At 41.0% G+C, this 13,585-nt stretch overlaps 1 protein-coding gene across 2 annotated transcripts in view; it reads right to left on the bottom strand.

Moving 5' to 3' along the window:
- The window catches only part of LOC125451993 (potassium voltage-gated channel subfamily KQT member 3), a 399,056-nt gene that overhangs the window by 93,654 nt on the left and 291,817 nt on the right, over positions 1-13,585 (bottom strand). For both annotated transcript variants that reach the window (XM_059646073.1, XM_048529840.2), the window contains exon 8: positions 7,539-7,633. In XM_059646073.1, the coding sequence (XP_059502056.1) occupies positions 7,539-7,633 (95 nt within the window). The remainder of the gene's footprint in view (positions 1-7,538; positions 7,634-13,585) is intronic.

Raw genomic sequence — 13,585 nt, 5'->3', positions numbered from 1 at the left:
ACGCACAGACTGTGGGCAGGGTTGAGAAAGTGTACATCCTATTTGGTGCATTCTAACTAACTCAAAAACCCGAGTTCTCGGCTCTAACAAACAAAAGAAAACATTGGATACCTCACGATGGAACATGTTGGGATATAGTTTTGACTTTAGGCAACAGTGGTAAATAGATAATTTAGAATGCAGAAACAGACTGTTTAGCCCATCTAAAAGGGCAAATCACTGGCCCCACTCACTTGTTTTCTAGTTCACCCAGCAAAGTGTTTGGATAATTATCCAACTGTCTTTTGAAGGTATGGATGGAATCTACCTCCGGTGCACTCACAGATTTGAGACCTTAACTGATCATTGCATGGAAAAATTTCCTCTCATGTTGCTATCACTTCTTTTGTCAACTACTGATGATTGCTGTCTACCGGTCCTCAATCTTCTTGGTAAATGACTGTTGTGTCCTATCTACTGTGTCCAAACGCCTCTTGATTTTGAACACTTCTACGAAATCTCTTTTAATTTTCTCTTCTCCAAGAAGGACAGTCCCAGTTTCTCCAATCTATCCACATAAGCTCACCTCTGGAACTACTCTTTTGTGCCCTCTCTAATACCATCACATTTTTCCCAAAGTGTGGTAACTAGAATCAGATGCTCCAGGTACTCCAATTTCTTCCTGATTTATAACATGCTTATATTTGTATTGATTTCTAAATTTAAGAATCCCATGTGGTTTATTAAAAGTTCTCTCAGCTTGCTTTGCCAGCACCAATAACTTGTGGACAGATACCACTAGATACTCCCTAGGTCTGTAGAAATGAATCACTTCACACTTCTCGCTGTTAAATTTCATAAGCCAGTTGTCTGCCCATTCTGCCAGCCTGTCTCTTTTTGAAATTTAATGGAACCGTGCTTACAGTTCACACTATTTCTAAATTTTGTGTCATCTACAAATTTGAGATTGTGTTCCTGTATACCTAATTCTGTCATTAATGTATCCAGGAAGTCCTCACTTAAAAGTTGTTGTGACATCCCTAAAAATCACAGCTTTAAATGAAGTATCATGGATTCGTCAATCAATCGTAAAACATTTGGACATCTTCCCCAGATGACTAAGTGTACAAGTTCTGACACTGTACCATGCATGTGAAGTCCTGTTTATTACTGGATGAAATAACTTTTGAAAAATAAACTACTGAATATAAAAGAGTTACTGTACATACTTTGTGTCTTCTTTAGCAGAAAAAAAAGTTTAAATGCTGCAAATTCCTTCCTAAGGGAAATAACTTCAAAGTAGAATAATTAAAAAGGTGAATGACTTTTTAGTCAGACTGACCAGCCTCCATCTAGAGGCAGAATTTGTTCAGTGCTGGTAGTAGCTGAGAAGTCCCAGGACTTCTGTGTGAGCTGAGGGCAGGAATGGGAGTGGGGTAGGGAGGAACCAGCCTTAGGAGCCCCTAGTGGTGACAGCGTGTACTGAGTGAGAATGGGAGCTGGGGCGAGAGGGTCCCTAAGACGGAGGGCAGGTTCAGACAGAAGAGGTACACTGGTTCTATCAAAGCCAGGGGAAAATATCATATGTGCATTTAGAAACCAAAAGAACCACGGATGCTGTAAATAAGGAACAAGAACAAAAGTTGCTGGAAAAGCTCAGCAGGTCTGGCAGCATCTGTGAAGAAAAAAGTTTCAGAGTTAATGTTTTGGGTCCGGAGACCCTTCCTTAAAACTGAGGAAGGGTCACGTAACCCGAAACGTTAACTCAATTTTTTTTCTTCATATGTGCATTTAGGATGAGTAGGCCACAGAACAGGAAGTTGTAACAAACAGCATTATAGTGAAGCTTGAAAAGCATGCAGGTCAGACAGCATCTGAGGATAGTAAATTGGAGGAGCAACATGAGACATTTCACCTTTTAAGCTTACAGCCCAGTGGCCTTAACATTGACATCACCAATGTCAAAATCCCTCCAATCCAGCCTTATCCCATGTCCAGCCTGCCATCCCCCCACCCCAACCAAACCTAACCGATCTAAATTCCTACTCATCTATCCGCTCCACCCTTCCCACTGACCAAGCACAATACCCCCTACTTACATTCACCTATCGCCATCTCTTCTACCCTTCCCCCTGCCACACCCCACCCCCCTATTTATTTCTGGGTTTCCCTCCCCAGTCCTGACAAAGGGTTTCAGCTAGAAAACTTGATTTACCTGCTCCTCAGATGCTGTCAGGCCTACTGTATTCTTCCAGCCTCTCACCTACAGTCTTTGGCTTCCAGCATCTACAGTCCTTATTGTCTCCAATATTACAGTAAATGTCTTAATGTCAAATAGGTAAGTATTCCCTGTTTTCTGAATAATGTTAAAGTAAATCAACATGGACTGAGTCAATGTTAAGTGGGCGACTTAATGTATCAAGAAAAGTAGAGATTTGACCCTTAAGGAATCAAATTATATGTCTTCTTCCAGTTGAGAAGAAACATTTCACTATCACTTGCTGTTGCATATCATGCAGCCATTCAAATACCCATGCTGCTACTGTCCCTTTCATTCCATGAGCATGGAACATTGTTCACAAGCTTTTTATGTCGCACTTTATAAAATTGTTTTAGGGCGTCCATACAGACCATATCAACTGCATCACCCTCATCAACTTCCTCTGTTACCTCATCAAATAACTCAGCTAAACTGGTTAAACATAATTTCTTTTAACAAACCGTGTTGGGTGTTCCTAAATTAATCCATATTTGACTGTTAATAGAAGTATGCTTTCTAAAAGCTTCCCCATCACCAGTTTAACCTTACTGGTATCTGGTTGCTGAGTTAATAGTTACACCCTCTTTTGAAAAAGGGTGCATCATTTGCAATTTTTGCAGTCCGCTAGCATTGTGTGTGTGTATAGAGAGAGGTTTACAAAATTATGGTCAGGACCTCTCTAAATTCCACTTCATTTGGTATCCTCACATGCATCTCATTCAGTCCTGGCGACTTATCAACTTTACATATAGCCAGCCTACCATCTATCTCCACTTAATTGTTTTTAGTCCATCAACCACTTCCTCTCTCAATGACTTTGGCTGTATCCTCTCCCTTCCTAAATATAAGTTGCAAAGTACTCGTTTAGTATCTCAGCTATACCACTGCATCCATGTATTGATTCACTTATGGGTCCAAATTGATTTTATTCCTCCTTTTAGAACCGGTTTGCTACTAATGTGCCTACGGACAATGTTTGCACTGCGTTTTACCTCTCCAGCCAGTGTTTTCTTATTCTCTCTCTTTACTTCTCTTACTTGTTTCTTTGCCTCCCCTCTGAACTTGCTACTTGATTCTCAATTACACTATACCCCTGATAAAATTAAAATTAGGGGTCATAATTTAAAAATAAAGGGGCACCATTTAAGACAGAGATGAGGAAACTATTTCTCTATGAGTTGAGTGTCTTTGGAATTTCCTTCCTCAGAAAGTAGTGGATGCAGAATATTAGAATATTTTTAAAATGGAGATAGATTCTTAATTACCAAGGAAATGAAAGTTTATTCGGGATATGTAGAATTGTGGTTAAAATCAGATTAGCCGTGATCTTATTGAATGGCAAAGCAGGCTTGAGAGTCCAATTTGCCTATTCATGTCCTTTACTTATACCTGTGAAATGCACCCCTTTTTTTTGCTGTTTTGAATCTCTTTCATCATTCAGTGGACTCTGGATTGCCTGACTTTTTCCTCCTCTGGATATGTAACTTGACTGACCCCAAATTTTTTGTTTTTGAAAAGGTGCAGTTTGGCCTGCCAATTTTTTTTTCTGTTTGTTCATTTCTTTCCAAATCCGTCTTATTCAACTGAGGTTAGCCCTCCTCCCATTACATCATTTTACTCTAGTTAACTTCATGTCCTTTTCTGAGGCTAAGATAAACCATATGATATTAGGATCACATACATTTTAATGTTCCCCCACTGACATTTGATCTACTAGATGATCTGAACCTCATTCCCAAGAACTAAATCCAGCAGGGCCTCCTCCGTTGACTGGAAACTGGAAAAAAAATTGTCCTCAACACACTTGATGAACTCTTCTCTTCTTTTTACACGATTATTTTCCAGTTCCATATTTGGACAACTGAAGTCCTCCATTATAGTTCTCAATTCATTCATATGTGAGTAATTTCCTTGCAAATTTGTAACTCCATGGTTGGTTCTGTGGCCTATAGAATACACCATGGAATGCAATGCTACCTGCATTGTTTCTCAGCCTCAACCAAATCAATTCTGTCCCTGTCCCCCTCTGGGACATCTTTCTTTCCAATATTGAAATGTAAACATGTTTGTCAATTCCTTCTTACCTGAGTCAAAATTAGCTCAGTAATGTAACAATTACTTATTATAATTTGAAATCTATTTTGCCATTATCAAAATACAAGAAAGCTTTGTCTATCTGTTGTGTTGATTGATGTCAGCACTCAATGATTCCTAGTCAACAGAGGTTCTGATGAAGGATATCTGCCAAAATATTAACCTTCCTTTTCATTTTTTATGTTCCGGTTTTACTATTGAATGCTTATAAAATCCTACTGTTAGAGATTTTTGTGCTTGTCTGCCTGCTGAGATTAAAAGCTTTCTTGAGAATCTCAAGTATCAAACTACAGAAAAGGAGACCCAGTCGCGAACCATTTCCACTCCCCCCTCCCATTCTTTAGATGACATGTCCATCATGGGCCTCCTGCAGTGCCACAATGATGCCACCCGAAGGTTGCAGGAACAGCAACTCATATTCCGCTTGGGAACCCTGCAGCCCAATGGTATCAATGTGGACTTCACCAGCTTCAAAATCTCCCCATCCCCCACTGCATCCCAAAACCAGCCCAGTTCGTCCCCTCCCCCCACTGCACCACACAACCAGCCCAGCTCTTCCCCTCCACCCACTGCATCCCAAAACCAGTCCAGCCTGTCTCTGCCTCCCTAACCTGTTCTTCCTCTCACCCATCCCTTCCTCCCACCCCAAGCCGCACCTCCATTTCCTACCTACTAACCTCATCCCGCCTCCTTGACCTGTCCGTCTTCCCTGGACTGACCTATCCCCTCCCTACCTCCCCACCTATTCTCTCCTCTCCACCTATCTTCTTTTCTCTCCATCTTTGGTCCGCCTCCCCCTCTCTCCCTATTTATTCCAGAACCCTCTCCCCACCCCCCTCTCTGATGAAGGGTCTAGGCCCGAAACGTCAGCTTTTGTGCTCCTGAGATGCTGCTTGGCCTGCTGTGTTCATCCAGCCTCACACTTTATTATCTGAGACACAAAAGTAGTTGGCATAAAGTAAATGACTTTTGTACTCTAGAAAAATAAAAAAACAAATACACATCACTGGAGGTGTGTGTATATACCATGGGGCGTGTGAAAACTGAGCTAATCAGCGCTTTGGACTTGTCAACACTTTATTTTCTGCATTTTCATAGCCTAAGACAGAACATATCTCCCTGTCACACGAGAGCACCAGACAGAACTGTGACAAAGGCATCAAATTGTCAGAGGTGTTTAAGTTTAATTTTTAAATTTTTTTTCATATTTATTTCCAAGGTGACATTTGGTGAGATGTTCACTTTGGCAAAATCTTCTAATCTTTATAAAGAAATGCATGTTTAAATGTAGCGGTTGTTTAACTAGAGGTCTGAAAAATCAGTGAGTGTAGAATTTCAGTAGGGTTATTTCAATTGACTGAGATAGGATTAGTAGCTGTTTATGCTGTTTCCCAAGGTTTCTGTTGATGTTAAAGCAGGTGCGTAGAACTCAAATGGACGTTACGTACTGCAAACAGCTGTAGTCCTAAAGGATCAAAAATATATTCTTAAATATGTTGTTTTAATTTGTGGAAAAAGATTCTCCAATTACATCATTAAGCTACATTTTTTTTAGCTCGTCAAAACAAAATCAACTTGAAAATAAATCAGTTTTCCCCAAAGAGCCTGAATGGGCTTGTATGCAATCTCACTTCAGCCTTTTGGTAAAAAATACTGTTGGTTTAGGTCCATTCAAACCAAACAAATTTTTTTTTCCCCAAAAGGCCAGAACTCGGTGCACCTACACATTTGTTCAGGTCTGCTTCCAAAAAGACCTTTGGTTTTTAGGTCTCTTCAGTTTTCAGATGTACTAATAATGGATACTCCACCTGTAGTCAGGAATACTGGTATAGAGTACTATAATTCTTATCACAAATTGGAGATCTGGCCAATAGAAAAGTATGTCAAAAAAACTGGAAGTGTGACCCATGGCATGAAGAGTTTAAAAAGAAGTTATCTATATGTTGGGAGACAGCACAGCTCTGAGATGCAGAGGGATCTGGGTGTCCTAGAGCATGAGCCACAAAAGGCTAGTGTGCAGATACACATGTAATTAGGAAAGTTAATAAAATGCCTTTTTTCATTGCAAGGGGGCACTGGATACAAAAGCAAGAAAGTTATCCAAGGCACATGGTGAGGCCACATCTGGAGCACTGTGTCCAGTATTGACTTAGTTGTTTGTTTAAGGGAGTCTGAGTGTGTTGGAAGCAATACAGAGAAGATATACCTGACTAATAACTGGAAGGAGTTGGTTGTCTTCAGAAAGGTTTGATAAGCTTGACTTGTACGCAAAGGAGTTTAGGAGAATAAGAGGCGACTTGATTGAAATACACAAGATACTAAGGGAGCTCTACCTTCTAAGGTAGAAAAGATAAATACTCTTTGGGGAGAATCTAAAATTGCTTAAAAGTAAGGTGTTTTCTATTTAAAACACAAGAGGAGAACTGTTTTTGAAACTCTCTTTCTCAAAGGGTGATGGAAACAGAGCTTTCGTCTATTTTTCTGCCAGAGGTAGCTAGATCATTGGTAAAAAGGGAGGTAGAAGACAAGCAGAGTAGGTGGGAATTACAAATAGAGTTGAGATTACAATGGTATCTTCTTGACGAGACAGGCTCAAGGGGTCAAATGGCTTTCTCCTGCTCCTAGTTTGTGCATTTAAGTACAGTACAAATACGAGCTATCAGACTCGCTACATGGTAGATCCAATTCTACTTAGTCAATACACAACGTTTTGAACATGCATCTAAATAATTAGAAAGGATAGGAACCTATTATTTCTTCGAGTGATTGGCTTTCTACAGTTCCTTACAAAATAATTGCAAAGTTTCAGTTTGTGATTGTTTTTAAAAAGAAACATGAATGAAAATTCCCCCTTGCTGCTTTTTAAAAGCTTCATATCGATCAGTTGAAATAAATTATAACTTTAATTATTTTCTGACAGACATGAAGGTATAACTCAAGAAAAACTGCAATGAAAATATGGAAAAGCAGTGACCCATGTACCTACTTTTTTTAAAGTATTCACAGTCTTCAAAATTGGCTCCCGTGTTGCTACACAAACTGAACTCTCACCAGGAACATAATAACGCCATGCACACTGAAGTTTTAAGATACATGATCAATTCGGGAACAGAATCAAAGTGAAAAAAGAAATATAATCATAAATAAAAATCAGTGAATTATGCACTTCTGTTCATAAAGTTGAACAGAGCAGCAGTATACATGCCTGAAGAAAGGAATTGTGATGACACTTTCGTAATATCTCCATGTGGCAATAAGATCATTCCTGTTGAGATTTGTGGCATAAAATCTCCACGCAGCCTGTATTAAGAAAAAAACAACAGGATGTTAAACAACAGATCATCTGAAATTAAACTATTTTCTGCAGAAAATTCTCCTTCTGACTTTAGAATTTAATGCAATGTGACTTTAACTTTGTTAATTAATATTTCTGTGATCACGCTGAGCTAGTTGGGATAGTTTCGAAATGGGACAGACATCAAATAGAAATTGCAGAAATACAGATATTTGACAAACTCATCTGAGGAAATGCATGACCTAGAAATGCTTGCAAGAAAACATCAGACAGAGAATATTGTTTTTTTTTCAAGCTGGTATCTATGCCTGAATTTTAGCATTGAATTAAAAATTATAGGCAGGCTAAAAGTATCATGTACAGTCCAAAACTGGCAATGCCTGCAAGTATAGATATTGAAGCAGGATAAACCTATTGCAAATCTTGGGCCATAAGGACTCTGCAATTGTTACTGGCACTGGGTATTGAATGGAAGACAGACATGCTGTCATATTGTTTTTGTCCAATTCTTTCAAAACAAACATTTTAAACGATACTTCAGAAGAACATTTTCTCAGTGGATTTATGGTCACAGAAATTTGAGGGTGCATACATGAGGATCAATGGTCGGCACAACATTGTGGGCTGAAGGGCCTGTTCTGTGCTGTACTGTTCTATGTTCTATGTTCTATATATTGCAGGTAACCAATAACTAAAACACCTGAGAAGAAAGGGAGGAAGCAGCAGTTGGTGGAACTTTTCTAAAATGCACTTGGTCATATTTAATACAAATCTTAAAATGGAATTTGCAACAAGGAGGATGCAATGTTCAGAGGCCTGCAGCAAACTCTACCTAAAGTCCACTGGTTAAAGCCTACTCCTTGAGGGGGATCCAGCAGCGAGAAGGTGACGCAAGGCAGGGTTTAGAGAGAAATGGTGTTCAAAGGGCTGGAGACAAGGACAAACAGAGGTTATCCCCTTGCTGCCCCGTACCTCTGACTGCCCCCATATAGGGCAGCGAGACAATCAACACCACCTCCTGCTCTGAATCTGAAAGGTAGATCACCAGTATTTGAGTTAATCTCATTCACTGGAGAGACGGGTGATTGGGAGGATGGCAGGTTGAGACCTTTAAGTGGTCATTAAGTGATCACTTTACGGCATTAATTGCTGATGAGTTGAGAAAGTCTCCAATTTGAAAATAGAAGAGTTTACATGAAGGAGCTCTTGTGGTGTGCTTATAGCAGCCCTACCCCCGAGCCAGGAGGCCAGGGTTCAAATCTTAATTGCTTCAGAGCATAATAACATCTCTGAAAGTTTTGAATAGAAAATATCTACACAATTAACAAATTCCCAGCTTAAAGGTACTAGAAGCCTCCAACAGACCTTTGTGAGCAGCATTCATTGAGCAGTAATCATTGAGGAGTTAAGAAGGGAAAATAATGGAGTGAAATGCCCTGGAAAGAAAGTTACTATCTGTCATACCACCCCCAGGAAGGGGAAAATCACACCCATTAATCTTATTTATCAAAGCATTCTTTTGCCTGCTATTGTTTCATGTTTGCTAAAAGTTTTGCATTTGCAGATGAATGAATGAGGCAACATTATCAGAGAATGACTTTTGTGGATTGTGATAGGAAATGTGTTTTGGATGGAGAGAAAATTGAGAAAATATTTGCAATATGATTGGTGATTAACAAAAACAGATATCATAAACAAAAGACAAAATACAGATGTGAATCAATAAATGCGAAAGAAGGAACTTATTCATAGAGTCAGTGCTCCCAACTTAGATGACAGGGACAAAAATATAGCTTTTAGAAAAAATCTTCAAACAGCTTTTCATGAGGACAGCTGTAAAAGTCTCTGTTTGCCATGGAATAACCAGTAATTTTCCTCCTTTTCCTAAACTCTACCTCTATTGGCTCCTGAAGAGTGGATCTCACTTTTTTAAAAAAAGTTCATTCACAGGATCAGGGTGTCACTGGGTAGGCCAGCATTTACTGTCCATACATAATTGCCCAGAGGGCAGTTAAAGTTAACCAATATGCTTTGGATCTGGAGTCACATGTAGGACAGACCAGGTAAAGATTGCAGATTTCCAAATTTGTGAACCAGATGGATTCATCCTGACAATTGAGGACAGTTTCATGGTCTTCCAGATCTTTCTATTCAATTCAAACTCTATCATCTGCCATGGCCAGATTCAAACCTGGGTCCCCAAAACATTACCTGGATCTCTGGATTACCAATCTAGCAATGTTACCACTAGGCCACTGCCCCAACCATATAGTGTCTATAAATTAGCTGAATAAATTGATCAGAGCTCTGGTATTCTCTCAATCTGCTCTGACATCTAACTATCATTGGCTGTGGCGGTAAACAGTTTTGCCATTTCTTCCCATTTCCAGAGATAGAGTATACAAATCCAATGAGGGGACTCAGATGGTAATTCCAAAGATTAGACATACATTTTGAAATGTTAGTCTCAGTCCTAATGTGTACCTCATAAAAAATCTCACACCAACCATCTAAATAAGAACCAAAAGAATTGCGGATGCTGCAAATCAGGAACAAAAACAAAGTTGCTGTAAAAGCTCAGCAGGTCTGGCAGCACCAGTTCTGAGGAAGGGTCCCCGGACCCAAAACAATAACTCTTCTTTTCTCCTCCACAGATGCTGCCAGACCTGCTGAGCTTTTCCAGCAGCTTTGTTTTTGTTCACACCAAACATCTGTTTGTTGGATCAAAAACACTGAGGTAGACAAGTCTAACTTTGTGTGTGTGCGTGTGTGTGTGCAGCGATGTTTGTGGCTGCTATTACACATGTAAACACACCTGCGCACATATATAATAAAATGTGAGGCTGGACGAACACAGCAGACCCAGCAGCATCTCAGGAGATGCTGCTGGGCCTGCTGTGTTCATCCAGCCTCACATTTTATTATCTTGGATCCTCCAGCATCTGCAGTTCCCATTATCAGTGCGCACATACATATCTGTGCATCTCAATATATAGCGTATGTACAACATAATATCCCTCTGGAGTCAGGAGGAGCATTTAACTTGGGCAGGATGGCGGCAATCCTGAACCCAACCAACTTCCCATATTCACTCTGCATGGTAACTTTCCCAGCCCTGTGCCAATTGAGGCCCCAAAGTGCATATTAATCTCCATTTCAGGTCTCATTCTGTCACTCTTATTAAATAAGAGGCATTACTTGATAACTGGTAAAGCTACGTGGCCACCCTGTCACCTTAGTGGGGTGAAGCTGGGGGGTCAGGAGCAGTGGTCCCTCAATCAAAGGCAATTGGTGCCTGCTCGAGGATCCGGGCATTGGGAGGGGGATCTCTGATGACAATCGCTGCACTGCCCTTGATGCCAACGCTCTGTCGCCTATCCCCAAGACCTCCTCCCTATAAAATCCTCCCTCCATCTGTGACCAGGATTGCTCTGCGATCCTGGGACTCAAGTGGCTATTTTCCCTGCAGCAGCAACAGCCCCTCTTGTAGAACTGCTGAGCATGAGAGCTGCAGATCTCAGAGTGTCACTGTGCCTACCATCGCGGCAATGCAAGCAAATAACCCCTCCCACAGACCAATACTGCCACCACCTGGAAATCACTCATACTGCAGTATAAGATTGTTAGCAATGGTCAAGGCTGCAAATCTGAAATAAAACCAGAAAATACACATTAGGTAACAGCTCTAATTAGAAAGGGAAGAAGCAGTACATTTGGTGAAGGTTTCACCTCATGTCCTAATCTTTCTCTTTTCAGGGTGGAGTCACGGTTACTACTATAACTCTGACAATCAAAGTTGTCCAATTGTTAAGGATTCACTTCAAAATGCTGTATGAATAGTAAGAAAACCAGAACAGTGAGACTGAATACTAGAATCTTCCTATTTCTCAGTTGAAACCATGACTACACCAGATTATATATAAATTTGGCTCAGTGAGGCTAAGTCCAGGGCTGAATCTTTTTTTTGATCCAAGTTGCATTCAGTTTTTGAGGGAATTTTGGTGTAAGGCCCAGCTTGTTTTCTCACCATGTCTACCAATCTATTGCATTAATTACCTACCCTGTTGTTTTGGCATCCCTTGCATCCAATTCTGGCCCTATCTAATCACTCGCTATTCCCTCAATCCACCACTCACCAGATACCTGCCAAACAACTGTCACCTCTTACACCATAACAGCATAAAAAATAAGAACAGGAGTAAGCTATTCAGCCCCTCAAGCCTTTCTACTGTTCAACAGGATCAAGGTTGATCTGACATTCCTCATTCACTTTTCTACAGTTCCCTGTAACCCTTGATGCCCTTGTTGATGAAGAATCTGTCTGTCTCAACCTTAAATATACACAAGGATTCTGTCCCCACAGGTCTCTGTGGCAAGAAATTCCAAAGACTCTCAGCCCTCAGAAAAGAATGTCCTCTTCCTCTCAGTCTTAAATTGGGGCCCCTTTATTCTCAGGCTATTGCCTCTCTCCTAGACTCTCGCATGAGAAGAAACATTCTTCCAGCATTAATCCTGACAAACCCTTAAGAAACCTAAATGTTGTAATTAGATCGCTTCTCATTCTTCAAAACTTCAGCAACAGTGTCTGTTTAGCCTTTCCTCATAAGACAATCCCTCCATACTGAAGGTCATAGAACATAGAACAGTACAGCACAGAACAGGCCCTTCAGCCCACAATGTTGTGCCGACCATTGATCCTCATGTATGCACCCTCAAATTTCTGTGACCATATACATGTCCAGCAGTCTCTTAAATGACCCCAATGACCTTGCTTCCACAACTGCTGCTGGCAACGCATTCCATGCTCTCACAACTCTCTGCGTAAAGAACCTGCCTCTGACATCCCCTCTATACTTTCCACCAACCAGCTTAAAACTATGACCCCTCGTGCTAGCTTTTTCTGCCCTGGGAAATAGTCTCTGGCTATCAACTCTATCTATGCCTCTCATTATCTTGTATACCTCAATTAGGTCCCCTCTCCTCCTCCTTTTCTCCAATGAAAAGAGACCGAGCTCAGTCAACCTCTCTTCATAAGATAAGCCCTCCAGTCCAGGCAGCATCCTGGTAAACCTCCTCTGAACCCTCTCCAAAGCATCCACATCCTTCCTATAATAGGGCGCCCAGAACTGGACGCAGTATTCCAAGTGCGGTCCAACCAAAGTTTTATAGAGCTGCAACAAGCTCTCACGACTCTTAAACTCAATCCCCCTGTTAATGAAAGCCAAAACACCATATGCTTTCTTAACAACCCTGTCCACTTGGGTGGCCTTTTTAAGGGATCTATGTATCTGCACACCAAGATCCCTCTGTTCCTCCACGCTGCCAAGAATCCTATCCTTAATCCTGTACTCAGCTTTCAAATTCGACCTTCCAAAATGCATCACCTCGCATTTATCCAGGTTGAACTCCATCTGCCACCTCTCAGCCCATCTCTGCATCCTGTCAATGTCCCGCTGCAGCCTACAACAGCCCTCTACACTGTCAACGACACCTCCGACCTTTGTGTCGTCTGCAAACTTGCTGACCCATCCTTCAATCCCCTCATCCAAGTCATTAATAAAAATTACAAACAGTAGAGGCCCAAGGACAGAGCCCTGTGGAACCCCACTCACCACTGACTTCCAGGCAGAATATTTTCCTTCTACTACCACTCGCTGTCTTCTGTTGGCCAGCCAATTCTGTATCCAAGCAGCTAAGTTCCCCTGTATTCCATTCCTCCTGACCTTCTGAATGAGCCTACCATGGGGAACCTTATCAAATGCCTTACTGAAGTCCATCCTGGTGAACTTTCTCTGAACTGTTTCCAATTTAATAAAGGATCCAAAGCTACTCAGTACTCCAGCTGCAGTCTCTCCAGCGTCTTATATACTGCAGTAAGCCTTCCCTACTCTTGTACTCCAACTCCTTTAAGATAAGTTCCAACATTCCATTGGCCTTCCTGATTACCCGCGGTACCT

Source organism: Stegostoma tigrinum, chromosome 5 (genome assembly GCF_030684315.1).
Source record: "Stegostoma tigrinum isolate sSteTig4 chromosome 5, sSteTig4.hap1, whole genome shotgun sequence".
Taxonomy (NCBI): domain Eukaryota; kingdom Metazoa; phylum Chordata; class Chondrichthyes; order Orectolobiformes; family Stegostomatidae; genus Stegostoma; species Stegostoma tigrinum.
The sequence above is the reverse complement of the archived record's forward strand: the minus strand, read 5'-3'. Positions and strand labels throughout refer to the sequence as shown.